The sequence below is a fragment of the Heterodontus francisci genome, chromosome 33, assembly GCF_036365525.1.
Source record: "Heterodontus francisci isolate sHetFra1 chromosome 33, sHetFra1.hap1, whole genome shotgun sequence".
Taxonomy (NCBI): Eukaryota; Metazoa; Chordata; class Chondrichthyes; order Heterodontiformes; family Heterodontidae; genus Heterodontus; species Heterodontus francisci.
The window spans coordinates 19,704,133-19,726,615 of NC_090403.1; the positions used below are offsets into that span (position 1 = coordinate 19,704,133).

General features: G+C 43.8%; 1 protein-coding gene across 1 annotated transcript in view; it reads left to right on the top strand.

Moving 5' to 3' along the window:
* The window catches only part of LOC137347984 (vasoactive intestinal polypeptide receptor-like), a 68,293-nt gene extending 48,917 nt beyond the window's left edge, over nt 1–19,376 (top strand). Inside the window, exons 8-13 of the mRNA XM_068013056.1 lie at nt 327–387; nt 1,676–1,742; nt 3,581–3,672; nt 9,609–9,738; nt 11,131–11,172; nt 19,185–19,376. Of these exons, the coding sequence (XP_067869157.1) occupies nt 327–387; nt 1,676–1,742; nt 3,581–3,672; nt 9,609–9,738; nt 11,131–11,172; nt 19,185–19,376 (584 nt within the window). The remainder of the gene's footprint in view (nt 1–326; nt 388–1,675; nt 1,743–3,580; nt 3,673–9,608; nt 9,739–11,130; nt 11,173–19,184) is intronic.
* The last annotated feature ends 3,107 nt before the right edge of the window (nt 19,377–22,483 follow it).

The following is a 22,483-nucleotide window of genomic DNA, read 5'->3' on the forward strand; positions in this document are numbered from 1 at the left end:
TCTCCTACCACCACTAGGGGCAATTTACCTATCAACCTGCAAGTCTTAGGCTGTGGGAGGAAACCAAAGCACCTGGTAGAAACCCACGCAGTCACAGGGAGACCTTGCAAACTCAACACAGGCAGTACCCAGAACTGAACCCGGCTTGCTGGAATTGTGAGGCAGCAGTGCTAACAACTGTACCACTGTGCCGCCCTTTGCCTGGTCTTTTTGAAAATAGTAGACTTGTTGACCAACTGCCATAGTCATGTTCATCATGGGAAAAATCACTGCCTAAGGTACAAAGCCTACGTTATACTATTGATGGTGCATTTCTGTTTCTGTAGGGACACCACTGTTGATCACTGTCAGTTGGACACTTGCTATGCTGCGCCACGATGATATTGGGTAAGAGAGAACAGCCTTATCTGTGAAATAGAGCAATGTGATTTTTTTTTCCAATTGAATCTACATGGTTCAGGTTCCAAAGACATTGGCTGCTGTCCAGTATCTCATCCAACGGCCATTCTTTATGTGTGAGTCTGGATGATGGGTGTTAGTTGGATATTTGGCCATTGAGATTTTTAAAACTGAGTGTGATCCTGACTACACCCCTCCACACATACCCCTACACACCCACACCTACACCTACACACCCACACGCAAACCCCTACACACCCTCAGCGACATCCACACCTACACCGACATCCACGCACCTACACCGACATCCACACACACACACCTGCACAGATGTATACACTCCTATACACATGCACCCCTACATACATGCACACAGAACTCCTGCACACACACCCTGACACACCCACACCTACATCCACACACACCCACCCAACACACACAGACACTCCTGCACATGTACCCATACACATACACCTACACAGACGTATACACTCCTACACACATGCACCCCTGCACACATGCACACAGACAATCCTACACACGCACCGCTATACACACATATCCACCCCTGCACACACACACCTAAACAAACGCACATACACAAGATCCTACACACACACTAAATGTGCAAGCACGCACGTGCACACACACGCACAGTCACACACGCACACACCCTAAACACGTGCATGCATGCACACACCCAGAGACGCATACATCCCCAAACACACTCACACACATACACGCACACACATGCGCATATTCACACATGCACACACCTACACACGTGCACATGCATGCCCCTAGACACACACACACACAAATATGCACACATACACACACCGACACACAGATCGCTACATACATCCCCCCACTAAACACATGCACACACACCCCCGCCTACACACACACACAGGTCCCTAGACGCACACACACAAATACACACATGCCTACACACACATATACAAATACATATACAAAAACACACCCTTACACATGCATGCACACACACGTGCAAATACACCCAAACACATATCCTTACACACACACACCTAAACATACATACATATACACACCTTCCAGCAGGAGTCACTGGTTAGAGATCAGGATCAGGAACCCTGGTTAACTATTGCCACTCCCTAGACTATGTGTAGTCTCTCTCTTGTACATTTGCACAGTTGCCAAGATCAGCTAACTCAGCTATTCTTGGGGTTCTATAAGATTTTGTTTATATTACAAAGTTTTAAAAGCCAGCCTTTTAACTGGACATTTCCTTTAGGTGTTGGGATTCCATTGACTCTCCATATTTTTGGATTATTAAGGCTCCCATTTCTCTGACGATCTTGGTGAGTATTCTTCCTTGAGACCTGTGCTGACATTGGGGTTGCTGATCATAGTTGCACGACAGTTCTGATGGTATTTTCTCTGCTTCTGCTGTTGCGGGTATCCCTGGGTCTTGCATTCCCCCTGGCTGTGAGGGAGGGCAGGAAACTTTCTTATCCTCTGCCAGTGGGCACACGAGATTGGCGACTCGGAGGCAAACAGGCGTGGTCTGCATTATTCCTGCCTGTAGTTCTCAGCTCATCTTGAGAAGCAAGAAAGAAAGTTTTGCATTTCTACAGCAACTTTCATGGCATTTGGATGTCCCAAAGACATGTCCCTTTACAACCGAGGAAGTACTTGTTGAAGAATAGTCACCATTATGACGTAGGAAATGTGGCAGCAAAGACCCACAAACAGCAATGTGATAATAACCAAATAATTTATTTTTTACCCTGTCCATTGATGGATAAATATTGGCTAAGACAGCAGGGAGAAGTCCACTGCTGTTCTTTGAAATCATGCCATGAGTCCTTCTATGTCCAACTAAGAGTGAGAATAATGTCTCATTTGAGAAATGACCCTTCCAGCAGTGTAGCAGTCCCTCAATACTGCACAGGAGTGTCAGCTTGGATCTTGTGTTCAAGTCCTCGGAGTTGGACTTGAACACACAACCTTTTGACTCGGAGAGGACTACCACTGAGCCACTGCTGACAGCGAGAGGCACAGCTGAGTTCACTAATTCAGTGTGTAGAGCTTCACATGTGTGAACCTGCAGTTTACTTCTCCTTGATATTGCAACAGCCATGGTAATGTTGTGACAATTATACTGTGCACAATTCTAGTCTCCATATTTCAAAAATGACATAAAGGCACTGGAGAAGGTGCAAAAAAGATCCATAAGGATGATACCAGAACTGAGAGATGTTACCAATCAGGAAAGATCAGGAAAGGCTGGAGTTCTATTCTCGAGAAAAAAGAAGGCTGAGGGATGACCTGATAGAGGTCTTGGGGTAGACACAGAGAGGATGTTTCCACTTGTGGACCAGACCGGAACGAGGGAATCACTAATAAATTCAATAGGGAATTCAGGAGAAACTTCTTTAGTATATGGAACTCACTACCATATGGAGTAGTTGAGGTGAATAGTTTTGGATGCATTTCAGGGGAAGCAAGACAACCATCGGGAGAATGGAATAATGCTGATAGGGTTAGATGAAAAGTGGTGGGAGGAGGCTCATGTGGACCATAAACACTGGCATAGACCAGTTGGGCCGAATAGCCTGTTTCTGTGCTGTACATTCTATGAAATTCTATGTAATAGCAACTGGTCAAACTTTCCACCAGCGCTGAAATAGCAGAATCTCAATGCTGTTTCCAAAGCCGGGTGTTCTGGTACAGGAGATTGGCTGGAACTCCCTTCGATACCATTGATAGGAACCCAGCAAAGAGGTTAAAATTAGGTTGTGAACTACAACAGCAAATTCTTAATATGTCCATATGTAATTTCTTATTTACTTTTTAATGGAGTGGCTTACCCATGTAAATTAAACTTGTTAACATCTTCAGGAGCAAAATGGACTAAAAAAAAATCATAATATGCCTGATCACTAATATCACACAGCTCAATTTCACCTCGTGCAGTACTTAGATGGTCCCTGCACACTGCCACCTCTAATATCCCCTTGCTCAGCCTAAATGTGGTAACAGTCCTTTTCAAAATAAAATTGAGAAATTTCCAAAACTAAACAAACCCTTAGACGGACTCCAAACATTTGTTTTTGCAGTTAAACAGCACGACAGATGTTTTACCTCAGGCCAGAAATGCTGAACTCCACTGAACTATGATGTTCTTTTTATTTAGGTGAACTTCATCCTGTTTATCTCCATCATCCAGATCCTCATTCAGAAAGTGTATTCATCAGACAGTAGAGGAAGCGAATATAGGCAGTACCTGTAAGTACAGAGTGTCCCCTCAAAAGCCACGCAACAGCAAGAAACCCCTCCTGATCTGGGGCCCAGCTTGTACTGGTTTCATTGACTCTTTGCTGGTCATTGTTTCCAGAACAGCCTCATGTGAATCCATTCTTCCAATCCTTTAAAGATTTGGGGCTCACATTTTGAACACTTTCTGATCTTAAGCAAGAGCAGTAGGGGGAAATTTATGTCTTCAGCACATCTTGTACACTACATAGGAACATAGGAGTAGGACTAGGCCATTCAGTCCATCGAGCTTGCCCTACCATTCAATAAGATCATGGCTGATCCTCCACTTCAATGCCTTTTTCCCACACTATCCTCATATCCCCTTATGTCATTTGTATTTAGAAATCTGTCAATCTCTGCTTTAAACATACTCAATGACTGAGCTTCCACAGCCCTCTGGGGTATAGAATTCCAAAGATTCACAACCCTCTGAGTAAAGAAATTTCTCCTCATCTCTGTCCTAAGGCTTTCCCCTTATTTTGAAACTGTGTCCTGTTTTAGACTCCCCAACCAGGGGAAACATCTTACCCGCATCTATCCCTTTAAGTATTTTGTAGGTTTCAATGAGATCACTTCTCATTCTTCGAAACTCTAGAGAATACAGCCTCAGTTTCCGCAATCTATCTTCATTGGAAAGTCCCATCATCCTGGGAACAAGTCTGGTGAACCTTCGCTGCACTCCCTCTATGGCAATAATATCCTTCCTAAGGTAAGGGGACCAAAACTGCACACAGTACTCCAAGTGCGATCTAACCAAGGTTCTATACAATTGAAGCAAGACTTCACTACTCCTGTCCTCAAATCCTCTTGCGATAAAGGCTAACATACCATTAGCCTTCTTAATTGCTTGCTGCACCTGCATATTAGCTTTCAGTGACTAATTGACAAGGACACCCAGGTCCCTTCGGATATCTACACTTTCGAATCTCTTAACATTTAAGAAATACTCTGAACATCTATTCCTCCTACCAAAGTGGATAACCTCATATTTTTCCACATTATATTCCATCTGCCATGTTCTTGCCCACTCACTAAGTCTGTCCAAATTCCTTTGAAGCTGCTTTGCATCTTCCTCACAACACACATTCCCATCTAGTTTTGTGTCATCCGCGAACTTGGAAATACTATATCTTGTCGCCACATCCAAATCATTGATGTATACTGTGAACAGCTGGGGCCCAAGCACCGATCCCTGAGGTACCCCACTAGTCACAGCCTGCCAACGTGAGAATGACCTGTTTATTCCTACTCTCTGCTTTCTGCCTGTTAAACAATCCTTAATCCATGCCAGTATGTTACCTCCTATCCCATGTGCTTTAATTTTGCTAACCAACCTCCTGTGGGGGACTTTATCAAAAGCCTTCTGAAAATTCAAGTATACCATGTCCACCGACTCCCCTTTATCAATTGTATTAGTAACATCCTCAAAAAACTCCAACAGGTTCGTCAAACATGATTTCCCATTCATAAATCCATGTTGACTATGCCCAATCAGATCATTATTATCCAAGTGTCCATTTACTACATCCTTTAGAATAGATTCTGGCATTTTCCCAATGACTGATGTAAGGCGAACAGGTCTGTAATTCCCTGTTTACTCTCTCCCTCCCTTCTTAAATAGTGGGGTGACATTTTCTACCTTACAATCTGCAGGAACCGCTCCAGAATCTATACAGTTTTGGAAGATGATCACCAATGCATCCACTATCTCCATAGCTATCTCTTTCAACACTCTGGGATGTAGAATATCAGGTCCTGGGCACTTACCAACCTTCAACAGCATTAATTTCTCCAATGCAACCTTCTTACTAATTTGCTTCAATTCCTCATTCCCCCTAATCCCTTGGATCTCTAATTCTGGGAGATTTCTTGTATCTTCTTCAGTGAAGACAGACACAAAGTAATCATTTAGCTTCTCTGCCGTTTCTCTAATCCCCATTATAAATTCTCCTGACTCTGCCTGTAATGGACCCACATTTGTCTTAGCCAAATGTTTCTTTTTTACGTACCTATAGAAGCTTTTACAGTCTGTTTTTATATTTTTTGCTAGCTTACATTCATATTCTGTTCCCCCTTTCTTTATCTTTTGCTGTATTCTAAAATCCTCCCAATCTTCAGGTTTACTATTATTTCTGACAATTTTATAGGCCTTTTCTTTTAATCTTATACAATCCTTAACTTCCTTTGTTATCCGCGGTTGACTGCCTTTACTTTTGGGGTTTTTGTGCCTTGAAGGAATGTATAGTTGCTGTAAACTATGTAATATTTTTTTAAAGACTATCCATTGCCTATGTACTGTCATACCTTTTAATGTATTTTCCCAACCCACCTCAACTAATTTGCCCCTCATACGTTCATAATTTCCTTTGTTCCAATTTAACACCCTGGCTTCAGATTGAACTACTTCACTTTCAAACATAAACTTCTGTCATATTATGGTCACTCATCCCTAAAGGTTCCTTTACAATAAGATTATTAATTAACCCTTTCTCATTACATAATACTAGATCTAAAATAGCCTGTTCTCTAGTCGGTTCCTCAACATACTGCTCTAGAAAACCATCCCTAATACACTCCAGAAACTCGTCCTCTACAACATTACTGCTCTTTAGGTTTACCCAGTCTATGTGCAGATCGAAGTCACCCATGATTACTGTATTATCCATGCCACATGCTTCTCTAATCTCCTGATTAATGCCATGCCCCACACTACCACTATTGTTTGGTGGCCTATGAACAACTCCTATCAATGTTTGCTGCCCCTTGCTGTTTCTTAGCTCCACCCAAACAGATTTCACATTTTGTTCTTCCGATCTGAGATCCTCCCTTACTAATGTACTGATCCCATCCCTTATTATCAGCGTAACACCACCTCCTTTTCCTTTTTGCCTGTCCTTCCGAAATGTCGAATATCCTTGAACATTCAGTTCCCAGTCTTGGTCACCCTGTAGCCACGTTTCCGTTATGGCAATTAGATCATACCCATTTACCTCTATTTGGGCCTTTAAATCATCTACCTTTTGTGCATGCTGTGTGCATTCAGGTAGAGTGCCCTTAACCTTGTGTTTTTGACATTCTGCGTTCTAAGCCTAGTTGATGCTCACCTTTGTTTTGCCTGCCTTCTAATGTCACTTGCTAATTTTCTACCTTCTGTTACCAGCTTTACTTCCTTCCAATTTGAGCTACCTCTCAAGTTCCTATCCCCTGGTCAGCTAGTTTAAACTATTATCTGAATGGTGATAGATTGGGAAAGGGGAGGTGCAACGAGACCTGGATGTCCTTGTACACCAGTCGCTGAAAGCAAGCATTCAGGTGCAGCAAGCAATTAGGAAGGTGAGTGGTATGTTGGCCTTCATTGCAAGAAGATTTGAGTACAGGAGCAAGGATGTCTTACTGCAGTTATACAAGGCCTTGGTGAGAGCGCATCTGGAGTATTGTATGCATTTTTGGTCTCTTTATCTGAGGAAGGATGTTCTTGCCATGGAGGAAGTGCAAAGAAGATTTACTAGGCTGATTCCTGGGATGGAAGGATTGACATATGAGGAGAGATTGGGTCGACTAGGCCTATATTCACTAGAGTTTAGAAGAATGAGAGGGGATCTCAGAAACCTATAAAATTCTAACAGTACTAGACAGGTTAGATGCAGGGAGGATGCTCCCGATGGCTGGGGAGTCCAGAACCAGGGGTCACAGTCTCAGGATATGGAGTATGTCATGTAGAACCGAGATGGGGAGAAATTTCTTCACCCAGAGAGTGGTGAACCTGTGGAATTCTCTACCGCAGAAGGTCATGGAGGCCAAGTCATTAAATATATTCAAGAAGGTGACAGATATATTTCTTAATACCAAAAGGATCAAGGGATATGGGGAAAAAGTGGGAATCGGATACTGAATTAGACAATCAGCCATGATCTTTTTTGAATGGCGAAGCAGGCCCAAAGGACCGAATGGCCTACTCCTGCCCCTAGTTTCTATGTTTTTAAACACTCTCCGACAGGACTAGCAAATCTCCCTGCAAGGATGTTAACTCCAGTCCTGTTAAGGTGTAGCCTGTCCATCTTGTTCCATCTGCTCTTGACCCAATGCCTCAGAAATCTGATGCCCTACCTCTTATACTAATTCTCCAGCCACGTGTTCAATCGATCAATCCTCCTAGTCCTGTGCTCACGAGCACATGGCACTGGGAGTAATCCTGAGATTACTGCTTTTAAGATCCTGTTTTGTAATTTCCTTCCTAACTCCCTAAAACCTGCTTTCAGGACCTCATCCCTCTTCTTACCTATGTCATTGGTACCAATGTGGACCACGATCTCTGGCTGTTCACCGTCCCCCAGAAGGATATACTGCAGCCGCTCCGTGACATCCTTGGCCCTGGCACCAGGGAGGCAACACACCATCCTGGAGTCACGTCTACTGCCACGGAAACGCCTGTCTGATCCCCTAACAAATCCCCTATCACTATTGCTCTTCCACTCTTTGTCCTCCCCTCCAGTGCAGCTGAGCCAGCCGTGGTGCCATGGACTTAGCTGTGGCTGCACTCCCCCGAGGAACCATCGCTCTCACCAGTATCCAAAATGGAAAACCAATTAGCAAGCAAGATAGATCAAGGAACTCCTGCACTGCCTGTCTGGTTCTCTTAGACTGCCTGGCAGTCACCCATTCCCTCTCTGCCTGCATGCTCCTAACCTACGTTGTGACCACCTCCTTAAACGTGCTATCCACATAGTTCTCTGCCTTGTGGATGCACAACAGTGACTCCAGCCACCACTCAAGTTCCGAAACCCGGAGCTCAAGCTTCTGCAGCTGGTGACACTTTGTGCAGATGTGTTCGTCTAGGACATGTGGTGCGTCCATGACTTCCCACATATCACAGGATGTACCATCCACTTGGCCAAGCTGACCTGCCATAACGTAACTTTAAAAACACCAATCAACTTATTCCCCTGTTCCGAAGAGAGAAGCAGCTACTGGAGGCGAAAAAAAGGTATAAGAAAGAAATGAGCCACTCCCTCATGCACCAAACTTCCACTTTACACTCTGTGCACTCAAATTTATTTTCTTCTTAATTTATAGTTCCACTCTTTCCCCAGATCCCTCACTTACCAAACTCCCTTCACACTCTGTGCCCCCCCCCCCCCAGCTACACTCAGTGCAGACAAGCAGCACTGAGCATCCCCTGAATTTATACTCTGCAAACAATGCTGTGTCAACTCTGCTAGAGCTCAGAAACCAGTTTAAGCTAGCTACCTAATTAACTAGATTCAGCTAGCCTCAGATTATTAGTATACCCCTATTTAAAATTGTAAGAAACCTAACTTACTTCTTAACTGAAATAGGAATTTCAATTACTTGCTATATGTAAACAAAACAAGTACTAGTCTTGAGAGATTAACCCTTAAAATTCACTCACTTACCGACCTCCCTTCTTCACATTCAGTGCAGATTTTACATCAATTAAAATTATGCTTTGACACCAATCTGAGAGCCAATCAGAAGCTCCCCAAGCTCAGGATAACACACTACTATCAAAGTATGAAGAAACCCAACTGGTAAATACTTTCCCAGGGTTGACCGTCTGTGAATCAGTTCCTGGACTGGCTTTTATTAAAGTTAGTGCAGCTGCCCCAGGACCCAGGTAGCAGCTTCTGTTCGTGACATCAGTGGAGTGGAGATCCAAAGTGGCGATGTTTTTGCTGGGACTTCAAAGTTTAATTTGAAATCCCGTATATTTTTAAACAAGTGTTTGTAAAATCCTCTCTGACTGGTACATTCGTGAAGGTTCCTTTCCCATTTAGCCAAGTGCAGCGGGATGAGGAGCCTCTTCATTTATGTCAATTAATTTCTTCCCCAAATATATGAGATCCAAAACAGTTTGCAATGAATTGTTGTATTTCTTTTATTAAAAGGAGACTGGCCAAGTCCACTCTGCTCCTCATCCCACTGTTTGGGGTCAACTACATTGTCTTTGTATTTGTCCCTGACCATCTGAACGTCTACTTCCGGTTGGTGTTTGATCTTGCCCTGGGATCTTTCCAGGTGAGTAATCCTGCATTCTTGAATGACACCTTGTTCTCTAGGGGACGTGAATGCAAATTAATAATAAATCTAACTTTGGTTAAAGCTGCTTGGCATGGAATATATTAACAGGAGTAGACCATTCAAACCCTTAAGCCTGTTCCACTATTCAATCAGATTATGGCTGATCTGTACTCAACCCCACTTACCTTCCTTTGCTCCATATCCCACTTGATAATCTTACTAAACAAAAATCTATTGCTCTCAGTCTCAAAATCTTCAATTGAATCCATTTGGTTAAAATAGCCTTCACTGTTGAGGTGGTAACTTGCCTTCAGAATCTGATGAAGTGAGTTTAGTGGGCTCAGTCTAGTTCAGTCTGGATTCTGTGGAAAATGGAAGAATTTCACATTGGTGCTGAGCAAGTATCTTCTGAAGTTGGAAATGGGCGATTATAACCCTACAACCACCCCCCCACCCCCACCCCGCCCCCCCAATGAAAACCGGGTGGGAGAGCTGCTAAAATCAACCTGGAGAATCCACCAATGTTTCACCATCTGCTATTTTAAATAAAAACAGAAAGTGCTGGAAATACCCAGCAGGTTTGGCACCATCTGTGGAGAGAGAAGCAGCATTAACGTTTCAGGTTGATGACCTTTTGTCAGGACTCTTTCTCTCTCCACTGATGCTGCCTGACCGATTGAGTATTTCCAGCATTTCTGTTTTTATTTTGGACTTCCAGCATCCACACTATTTTGTTTTTGTATTATTCTGCTACTTTAGTCTGCTCTTCTGAGCAGACAGCAAGAATACTTGCATGAAGCTGATGGCAACATTCTTTAAATAAGCAAATTGGGTTCCAACAGCTATATTAATTGGCTGAGGCAGCTCCAGTGGGGTTTGGTACAAACACTAATTGGCTACCAGTGGGATATTAGTGAAAACACTAATCAATCACCAGTGGGGTTATGATATAGTCAGTATAATATATTGGAGGGCTATCAGGCAGTTCTACTTGGTTAGAGCTTAATGGAAGATGTAAGAATTTGGAGTGGAGAGAGGGGGTTTCTGTCAGGGGTTGTAGTTTGGTGTTAATGAATGCAAGATAGACGAGTTCCTGAACTGTTGTACCACAGGGTAAACATTCACCGTTGGTGCATCCAGTGCAAAGGTCCTCACACCATATTGGAGAGTTGGGCCTGTGATCAAAATTAATGGTTGGAATTGGTCGAGTGCCTGAATTTCTAATTCATGCTCTGTTGGTTCACAAAAGTCCCAGAGCATTTGACCCACTGTCAGTCCACCAGCAATTCCATTCAAAATGTATTTTCATTCCAGCTGAGTTTAATGCCTGAATATACAGCAAGATAGTGCAGAGTGCATTTTGTGTGACCTTATTTTCTCTGTTCTCAGGGTTTCATTGTTGCGATCCTGTACTGTTTCCTGAATGGAGAGGTAAGACCAACCACACAACATTGGATATTGATGTCAGTATTACATTGATATCGACTGTGCCCCAGTGTTCAGGAAATACTGGAAATACTTCAGCAAACTATTGAGAAATTGTGTTTGTTACAAATTTTATGCTATTATTTTGAGTTTCAAAGTTCATTTTTCCTGCCACGTTGGATGTTTTGGTAAATATTGTAAATGTTGTCAATTACACCCATCCTGAACCCATCAAGAGACATTTTTGAATTGAATTGGTTCTTCTGAAACAACGAAGGTGTGAAATGGCCACATCCTCGTCCATTGTTGGTCACCAAAGGAAAGGAGATCTACGTCTCCCAACAAAGGCAACACGTGAGTAATTTTTGACCTTAAAGTGGCTGTCTGGAGAGAAAGAGAGGGAGGAGAGAACCAGAACAAACATCACAAAAGCCTACCCAGCTGAGAACCGGGAGAAATCCAGCAAAAGCTGAAGAAGGTGACCTGCTGTGAATTCTACACTTCAACTTGTGCCCCATATCTAGATTGAAGACCTCAGCTACCAGAGAAATCTACAAAACTCAGGCCTGCAACTTTAAAAGAGAAATTGACCTTCAAGAAGATTCCACAGGTTTACCATGAACCCCGAAACCTACCTCATTGCTTTTCCTCTCTGTCTATGTCTCCGTGTGTGTGTGAGTGAATATGGGTGTGGGTGCGACCATTTCAGGGGTGAATATTGCTCAATAAATACTTAATCTTCTGTTTTTAACCTACAAGAAAACCTGGCACTGTCTGTTTATTTGACAAATAAAACACAAAGGGGTTAAAACCCGAATAACAAAAACATTTGCTGCAGTCAGCTGGGATTTGAACAGTGGGAACCAGCCACTCCCCTTATCACTTGGCCATAGTACAATTGTTAGGATAGCAATTAAGGACAGAAAACAGCAAGTTGTGGTAAATAGTTATTTTTCAGACTTGCAGATGGTGTAGACAGTGGTGTTCCCCAAGATTCAGTGCTAGGACCAGTACTTTTTTTGATATATACATACCACTTGGATATTGAAATTGTCAGGCAAACCACCTCCACCCCCCACGCCCCCCCCTCCTCCACCTACCAAGACTGAGGCACACATTATTTTCCACATGAACATTGAAACTAAAAATTGCAAGCCCCTGACTGCAAAGACACTTGCATTGTACCAGACAGTGGTGAAACAAAGGGAACCAGTCCCCCGCAATGCACAGAAGAGACTGATCTAACCAGTTGGTCACATGACCAACTAGGGGCATTTTAAATTGGAGAAAACGGGATTTGAACTCCCAACAAAGAAATTGGAACAGAGACAAAGCTGTGTGCTCTTGGAGTAAAGATCTCTCCTGGAACTGAAGCAAAAAGACCTCTCTCCTGCCTGCTTCCATCTCCTTCCCACGGAACTGAATCTTGTGAAAACATGAGAAATGTTTCCTATGTGAACAAGGTTTTAAGACGACTACTGGGCCCCAACAAAAAGCAAGACTACTTACAAAAGGACTAAACTGTGAGCTCGAAGCACTGCAACAAGATATTGCATCAAACTGTTTCACGTATTTTTTTCTTCTCTTAGCTACATGTGTATATCGCGTGTGCATGCTAGCGTGGGCACATTGTATATCCATAGGCGTGAACTGTATTAGAGTTGATGTTTTAATAAAAGTTCATCTTCTTTAAACCTGAGAAACCTGTGTGAATTGGTGTCTTTGCCTTATATTTGGAAAACGGTGAACAAGGATTCACAAAAAGGGGAGTTCAAAACACAGAGTGTTTAAAATCCTTGTTCACCGCTTTCCAATTATAAAGGCAAAGAAACCAGCACAACAGGCTTTCTTAGGTTAAAGAAGAAAAGTTGAAATTTATTAAACTTAAACTCTAATTTGGTTAATGCCTACAGATACATGACGCACCCACGCTAGCATGCATACGTGATACACACATGCAAATAGGGACAGAAAAGAGCAGAAGAAAAATAAAGTGGAAATGTTTGAGGAAATATCTGAAGAGTTATTGTTACAGTTCTTCAAGCCCACTGTAGAGTCCTTGATTGTAGGTAGATATTGCTTTGCGTTGGGGCCCAGTATTCTTCTTAAACCTTGTTCACTGTAGGAGACTTTTCTCTCTTGGGGTTCATGTGGATTCAGAGGCTTGTAAAAAAGAGATGGGAGCAGACAGGAGAGGCCTTCTCAGTCCAGAAGCAAGCAGACACTCTGAGTTGAGCAATTCAGAAAACCCCTCGTTGCCAAGCAGGTTAGTCATGTAACTAACTGGTCTGACCACGTCTTGGATTGTATCACCTTAGCAGTCTTTGGAATGCTCCTCTTACACATAATACCTGGTGATCAAGGTCCATTGTGGGTTGAATGTGTCAGGGAATGGGCCTCTGTCCTTGCAATCACCGGCTGTTAATATGCAAATATCTTTTCCAGCCACGGCTGATCTGTTTAATAAGTCCTTTCTTCACTCCAGTAGCAGTTTAAAATCAATGTTCATGACAAAATTAATGTGCCTCATTCTTGGCAGGTGGGGGCCCAGCATGACATCTCCACACCTAATGGAACGAAGTGCGATTTGAGAAAAGGCACATTTCATTAAAAGGATTGAGAGAAAATATAAGATACAGAAGAAAACCATGCATTTCTCTCATTCATTCATAAATCCTAAAATTTATTAAAATTGCACCTTTTGGCATCCCAATAAACAGGTGGTTCTTTTGGTAAGTTTTTCTTCAGTTTGCCTATTTCCATCGCTGCCTCGGGTCTTTGAGATGGTTAGGTTTAATTAGCCCTGAGTTGGAGTTTTTTTTCAGGAGAGTCAGTAGGGGGCAGGGCTATTCTAAACTCTCTTTCAGTGCTTATTCTGAGTCATGCAAAGGCTTTTGACTTCAGGGGATGGGTGGTTCACTTTTTTTCTGACTGTGTAGGAGGATTCTTTGCTGATCTCCCCTTTGTCCCAGAGGACACTCCTGCCTGCAGGTATTTGTGCAGACTCCACTGCACTTCCCTGTGGCACTTTGACTAGGTGAAGCATCGCCCTCATGGTTTCTCTGCCCCCTAGAGGTCTTTCTTTGTCTCTGCAGGTTCCTGTAAATGCTGTTAGCAACTCTGGTGGGGTGCTTCCAGTGTCTGCATTTACATAGGAGGATGTGGGGTCTACCTCTTCACATTTTTCGGGGTTAGCTGACTGGGCAGTAGGGGTTTTCATCTGGGATTCCTCCTGGACTTCCTTTAACCTACCCTCTTGGTTACTTATTCCGCATCCCTGTCTAACCTTTGCCAGCCTTGTGCCTGCCTGTTCCTTTTTGTTCTCAGTGGGGGTCCCTTACAGTTCACTAGCCCTTTGCTGGACGGTCCTCCTAACACTGGTACAGGACTTAGGGGTTCAGGTTTCACTGTAGGTTGTGTTTCCCCTCAACCTGGCACATGTGGCAACTCCTGCAGTACTCCACCACATCTTTGTGGAGTTTTAGCCAGTCAAACTGCTGTCTTATGCTGGCTTTGGTCTTTCATATGTACAGCCACTGTAGTCTCCTGGGCCCTTCTTAATATTTCTCTCCAGTAAATCTGTGGCACCATTAACTGGTGAACTCCATTTCCTGATCAGTACCTCATTCTTTAAATAGTAGCAATCAGGGACTCCCTCTGCTTCACTTTCAGACTGGGCAGCCTGTGCTAACTTTCTGTGCAATACTGGGTCGACTCGCTGAGCATCAGCTAGGGAAAATCCATTTAATTCATTCCCTGGCTCTCCTAACTTTCCAAAGAAAGTCTCAGACAGACAGACCAAGTCATCTGCCTGCAGTGCCAATGCAGTCTCCTCTGGGGGAGCTGGTTTGATCATGGTCTGATCCACTACACATTCAGGGAAACTGCAGGGGACCGTCTCCTGCCACAGCCCTGTCTCTCTGACCTCTTGTGGTCTTTCTTTCATTACTGGAGGGGCTATCACCTTCACCCCCGCCAGGTCATTACATAGGAACAGGTCAACCCCGTCCACAGGCAAATTAGGGACAATGCCTATGGTCACCAGTCCTGAAACTAGGTCGCACTCCAGATGCACCCAGTGTACAGGTACAGGCATATACTGCCCTCCAATACCATTCACCACCATTCTGGTGTGCACAGCACTCTCTGGGGGAAAGGTCAGACCTTTTCCAAGTAAAAAGGATCTGGTAGCCCCTGCGTTCCTGAGAATCACTATGGGCTTACTTTCCATTCAGACACAAAACCCTGATAACCTTCAGGAATCCTATTAAATTTTCCTGCACTTGCAACCATAAGCTTCCTGGGTTTCACTCTTACTGCAGTTAAAGCCACAGCTTGTTCTGCTGTGCTTTCCATCAGGGTCCCTTCTCCTTCACTGACTGGGTGTGCCCTCATTAACCCTACAGGTTTTCCCTTTAGTTTCCAGCAGTCAGCTTTTAAATGCCCTGCTTTATTACAATGGAAGCACACAGGTCTCCGGATCTCAGCATGACATTAGATTGGAGAAGCTGGGGTTGTTCAATTGGAGCAAAGGAGATTAAGGGGAGATTTGATAGAGGTGCACAAGGTTATGAGGTTTTGATAGGTTAGACAAGAAAAAAACTGGTCCCATTAGCTGATGGTACAAGGACTAGGGGACACAGATTTAACATTTTGAGCAAGAGATGCATGGCGGAATGTGTGGAAGAACTTTTTTAAGCAGCAAGTGGTTGCTGCTTAAGAAGGTTGAGGAAACACGGACAATCACTGATTTCAAAAGGAAATTGAATGGCCACTCGAAGGAAATAAACTTGCAGGGCTTTAGGGATAGAGTGGGGAAATGGGACTGACTGGATTGCTTTAGGGAGAGCAGGCATGGACTCGATGGGTTGAGTGGCCTCCTTCTGTGCCATAAATCACTCTGTGACTGGCTGCCAATCGTTGGCAGTTCCATCAACCAAAGAGAACTCACAGAGGTCACATGTTCAGTATGGTGGTACATGAACCATATGGGCCTCCAGCCCACCGATAGATCTGAAATCTCCCTCCTGTGATTTAAACGATTGTACACAGGGGACATCTGGCCTAGATTAACTTTGCCAGCTTCCTTCACAATCTTGAAAGCTTTAGCCAGGTCACCTCAAATTCTTCTCTTTCCAAAGAGAGAAATCCCACTTTGGTCTTTCTTCATAACTTGGAATATTCTTTGCTGCTTCACTAGACTATCTCTGCCCAGGTGATAAGAACTGCACAGAGAGCTCCAGGTGAGGTTGGACCAAAGCTTTATACAGGAACAGTGTGAGCTCTGTTGATTTGAAGGCCAGGTGTCTGTCTTCAGTTCATTGTTGGAGTACATGGCCAACCGGCTCAACTCTACTCAGCCAAAGTGACTATTTTGCATTCTCAACATATTATGTGCCCTCTCAGTTGTACCAGATTGCACAGTGTCATGTACATTTTGAATGGTCACTGAAGCAGAGGGTGCATGTGGAAGGGTCTGCATGTGGTTGATGTGCTCTCATGTCTTTATTGAAAAAGTTGACTGGGGTTTTGTTTGGTGGTCTCCAGAGCTGGACCTGTGTAAGTGTGAAGTCTATCTGTTCCTGTAAAGTAAGAGTTTCTAAGTTTTTTGTCTTCGTGGGCACCTTAGGAATGTACCACAAAGTCTTGGGGGGGCTGATTTTCCTGCCAATCCACCCCAGCAACCCTGGCAGGACCTTGCACCAGCAATTATGATAGAGACAGTAAAGCACCTACAGCTGCAGTACTGGCCCATGGTCTGGCCACTGTGAAAGCTTCTAGGCCTAGGGGAGGCAGTGGTGTAGTGGTATTGTCACTGGACTAGTAACCCAGAGACCCAAGATATGGCTCTGGGGACATGGGTTCGAAACCCATGTCAGAATTGAATTCAATTAATAAATCTGGAATTAAAAGCTAGTCTAATGATGACCATGAAACCATTATTGATTGTTGTAAAAAAAAAACTATCTGGTTCACCAATGTCCTTACCTGTTCTGGCCTACATGTGACTCCAGACCCACAGCAATGTGGGTGACTCTTAAATGCCCTCTGCCATGCAGTTGTATCTAATCAAGGGCAATAAATGCTGGCCTAGCTGGCAACGCCCACATCCCATGAATGAATTTTTTAAAAAGATTGAGACAAAAGGAAAGCCCTTCAGCTTTTCAGGCCTCCTTGACCTTACTACTGGCCCTGTCAAACTGTCCAATCTGATGGAGGTTCCTGTGCAAGACCCACCATCAACTTCTTTGTGTAGCCTTGCTCTGGGAACCCTTCCAAGGCAACAAGAGGAAAATGAGGCAGCTGCCTCACTTCCATGACAATCCTGGGGAAAAAATGAAGGGGCTGGGAACCCAGATGTCTACTTCCTTTTTCCTGACCTTTGCACGCAGAGAGTAAACGTTCCCCAGGCAATGGTCTCTGGGTAATCAACTGTACAAATTTTAATACTTTTCAAATGTCTTAAGTTGTAGACATTAATGAATCTAGAAATTCTCATTTAGCTTTTTACCAGCAGTGGGGAAGCAACACCAAGAAAAGCTGCTGCTAATCCTTTAGACTCAGTAAATTCAAACAACACAGCCAATGAATGAGGGAAATACAGAAATTTCCCCATTTTATAGTCCCAAAGGAGCATAGGTTGGCGTTTGGGCGACTGCCCCATAATGCCGATTCATCAACCTGCATTCCCTTCAAGCCCAACTTCCCACTGGGAGCAATCAATTAGTGAATTACCCTTGTAAGCACTAGTGTAGCTGAGTTTTATGGGCTTTGTGAGCCAATCTGCAGATCTCACAGGCCATAGTTTGGATGCCCTGATCTATGAACAGTCAGTAGTGTGGCCCCCAGGATTTCAAGCTTTCTGGGCTGTACTGATATTGCCAGATGTGTCATGAAGCACCACCATTGTCATATTCCTCCTGTTGTACTCAGTGGGAACTCTGGAGCACGACAGGGTAGATGTCTGTGCAAGAATCACCTGCGAGTTCATCAAAGAATTCAATTCTCTACTGGATTACTAATAAATTGCATCACATCACAAGACTCCAGAAAAGAGAAAAACAATTAATTTATGTACTTCAAGCCCAGGAAATAATTATCAGCCAAGCACATTACATCTTGGGATTCACAAACACATAATAGAGAACTTCCACCTGTGTGTGTTAAGAGAACAGCACCTGTTGATTAGAATCAACAGCAGGGTCAAGTTTATGATTTTGTCCTCCTGTCCCATTCGTCATCTTTCTACACCTTGCCCATGAATTCCCACACCCATGGCTCTCTCTGAGGGCGACGTTACTGTCAGACAATATACTTGATGACCTCCTTATTTCTCTTACCATCTGCATCCCTCCTGCCTGCTTCCAACCCCGGGCGAAATGGAGTGACATCACAAACATGCAGGTAACAATCGCCTCTGGTTGGGATTTCTAGAGAATCATAAACGTAAATTGACCTAAAGAATTCTTACTCACAGAGAATTGGTTCTGTGCCTCTCTCAATGTCTTTTAACATTACAGTAACAGGCATTGGGCTCATTTCAGCTTCTGGCAGTGCATAGTTTTTGCAATAAGCTAATTCACTGCAAAAAGTGAGAACTGTTACTGCTCGACCGTACATTTTGTTGAAAGCGCTTCCCTTTAACGGCCCAGGTATACTGCCTGGAAATGGGCATTCCAATACATTAGTTTTAGTTTCAGATTCAGGATATTCTATTGCTTTGAATCAAAATTGAAATCTTGTTTGAACTTAATATTATAAGAGCACAAACAAGAAAGAACCAGGTCCAGACTGCCAGGGATGAGACAATTCCAGCTTGCCTCCTCCCATCCTCCACTTCGAATCAGGCACAGACCCACCTCACCAGGGCACCACAAATCAGACAGTTGTTTCCCTTCGTTAGACTGCTGGAAATATTGACATTGGAGAAGGTTACAATGAGTAAATGATAGAGAGAGATGCAACTGTTTACAACGACTTGGAGCCTCCTCTGAATATTTTTGTGTTTGGTTGTTCAGGTGCAACTGGAGCTGGGCCGAAAGTGGCGGAGATGGTGCACTCAGTGGTACCTCACAGCGGATTCAAGATATTGTCCCCCTTCCATGGAGAGTCACATCACAAAAGAGGGCACTCAGCTGTCCATGGTGTCCTGCTACAACTCCCAAATCCAAGCCGTCAACAACGATCCAGCTGATTTGACCATTGCCTAAATGTAGTGAGGTGAAAGTTCAGTTGGGTTTGATACTGAAGGTGACCAGAGTGTTCCAATTCAAGGGGCAATTATCTGAGCACTCGGTACTGGCAGGTAGTCTCGCTCATCATCATTACAAAATTGGAGCCAAGAAATCGTGGGAATCCTGATATACGTGGCCACTGGACAAAAACACACCACCAAACAGTTTGCAGTCAGAAAATCGGCTCTTCAATGTTAAACTAAGGCTAATTTGTATGATTCAGGAGTTTTATTCATCAATATTCATTGCAATTTGATGTAGTGATATATTCGAGAAAATAACATAGCTTCACTCTCACCGGGAAATAGCTGTCAGCAACATCAGCGGATGAACATCTCATGAGTTCATGCTTTGGCCATTTCTGGGAATCCCAAACCGATTCTGTGGCCATCAGGCAATTAACTTCTTGGTGTCAGGGCTCTTGTCCCTTTAAGGGAAAAGATTCCACCTCCAAGAGCTGCCGGCCCATCAGTGGCCACTGCTGGGACTGCACCAAGCCAGGAATGGGCCATGTGAATGGGACAGGGGTTATCTGGGCCAGTCATGCAGGCCCCGGTTTGCAGGGGGGTCGGGGGTGGTGGGGGGGGGGGGAGTCTGCCAAGGCATTGTTGATAAGGGCTGGTTATGTGGTCCAACAAGATGCCCAATCAGGACGGCCCCCCCCCCACCTCCTGGGCCCACAATTAAGCTGCCAGTTTTTACTGGGTGGTCTCCCCATGTGACTGAGGGCCAGTTAAGGGCCTCAATTGACCTCTGGGCAGAAAGGCCTTCCCTGCCTCGATTGAATTGGACAGTCAAGAAGGTGATGGGCACTCCACTACCACCCACCCACCCTGCCTCCCAAACTACTCCCGTGGACCGGACTAAATTCCATCCAAGGTTTCCAATTGCTGACTGGCTTCATAAAGCTTTGAACATCTAAGTGGAGCGAATGGTCACATGATTATCAACAACCAGTCAGGTTACTAGAAAGGGTTGAATACAACATCAAGCAATCAGCTCACCAACAGAGGGGAGATGGTGGTGCAGTGATAATGTCACTGAGCTAGGAATTGAGAAGCCCAGCCTAATGCACCGGGAATGTGAGTTCAAATCCCACCATGCCAGCTGGAATATAAATTCAATTAATTAATACATTCTTTTAAATCTGGAATTAAAAGCTAATCTCAGTAATGTTGCCATGAAACTATTATCAATTATTGTAAACACCCATTTGGTTCACTAATGCCCTTTCAGGAAGGAAATCTGCCATCCTTACCTGGTCTGGCCTACATGTGACTCCAGATCCACAGCAATGTGGTGATGCCCACATCCCATGAAAGAAACAGAAGAGGTAATTTGAGCACACTACGTTTATGTTATTGCGATAGATGACAGTGATGTGATTATGATTCAGGTACCTCTGGATCATGCAGTTCAGCAAAAGCTTCCTGATGGGAACTCCAGACCTCCATAGAACCATTCCACTCCCTGGTACCAGCTATTGAAATTAAGAAGGTTTAGAATAGAGGTAACCTTTCTACTGCTGCACGAAAGTTTTGTCTGCTGGTAGGCTAAGGGTCATTTAGGGGTAGACGCAAGGTCATTTGGGGTAGACTAGGGGTTGTTTAGGGGTAGATTAGGATGCATTTAGAGGCAGACTCAAGGTGATTCAGAGTAGACCAGACGTCATTTAGCAGTAAACTGGGGATCAGCTTATGTGTTGCTGGGAGTGCCTATCAGCACTAGAACACCCGAGACCTTGTTGCGCCTGATGTTTTAATCATTTACATTAATGGTGGGAATATCATGCACTTCACAAGTGTGAATTTTCAACTGACAATCCCAGCCACACAGCCACAGCATTTTCCCTTATGTGACCTAACAACGCAGAAAAGGCCTTAGGCACTGGCCAGGGACAGACCAGGACACGTTATCAGAATCCAGTGGAATTTCTACAATATTGGTTACTGCTGATTGGCCATTTATATTGATCTGAAGAGTGCTTGCATTTTTATATCATTCATTTGCTGTGTTGTTTTTGTAATTGCAGTCATATTGTGTCAAAGAAACCGTATTGTCCATTTTGGAGGTAAACATTCATCCGCCACAGTGTCCAACAATTGCCACAAATTTCTTTCTTCCCCCAACTTATGAGAAACGACAGAACGTGAAAGAATATTTGGGGAAAGTAATTATTGCTGCAGAGTTTTGTTGTAGTGATATATTGGGGGGGCGGCCATAAGAACGTAAGAAATAGGAGCAGAAGTAGGCCATTCGGCCCCTCAAGTCTGCTCCACCATTCAATAAGATCATGGCTGATCTGTTTGTGTTTCAAATTCCACACTCCCATCTATCCCCGATAATCTTTGATTCCCTTGTCCAACAAGAAGCTATCTACCCCGACCTTAAAATTATTCAATGACCCTGCCTCCACCACCTTCTGAGGCAGAGAGTTCCAAAGTCTCACAACCCTCTGAGAGAAATAATTTCACCTCATCTCTGTCCGAAAAGGGTGACCCCCTAATTTTAAAACAGTGCCCCCTGGTTCTGGACTCACCCACAAGAGGAAACATCCTTTCCACATCCACCTTGTCAAAACCGTTCAGGATCTTATAAACTTCAATCAAGTCTCCCCTCACTCTTCTAAATTCCAGTGAAAACAAGCCCAGTCTGTCCAACCTTTCCTCATAAGACAACCCGCTCATTCCAGGTATCAATCTAGAAAACCTCCTCTGAGCCGCCTCCAACATATTTACATCCTTCCTTAAATAAGGAGACCAAAACTGCACACAGTATTCGAGATGTAGTCTCACCGGTGCCCTGCAAACTGAAGGATAACTTCCTTGCTTTTATTTTAAATTCCTTTCGTAATAAAGGAAAACATTCCATTAGCCTTCTTTATCACCTGCTGTACCTGCGTACTAACTTTTTGTGACTTATGCACTGGAATACCTAGATCCCTCTGCACCTCGGAATTCTGCAGTCGTTCGCCATTTAAGAAATACTCTGCTTTTTTATTCTTCCAAAGTGCTAAAGTGAACAACTTCACATTTTCCCACATTATACTCCATCTGCCAGATTTTTTCCCACTCACTCAACCT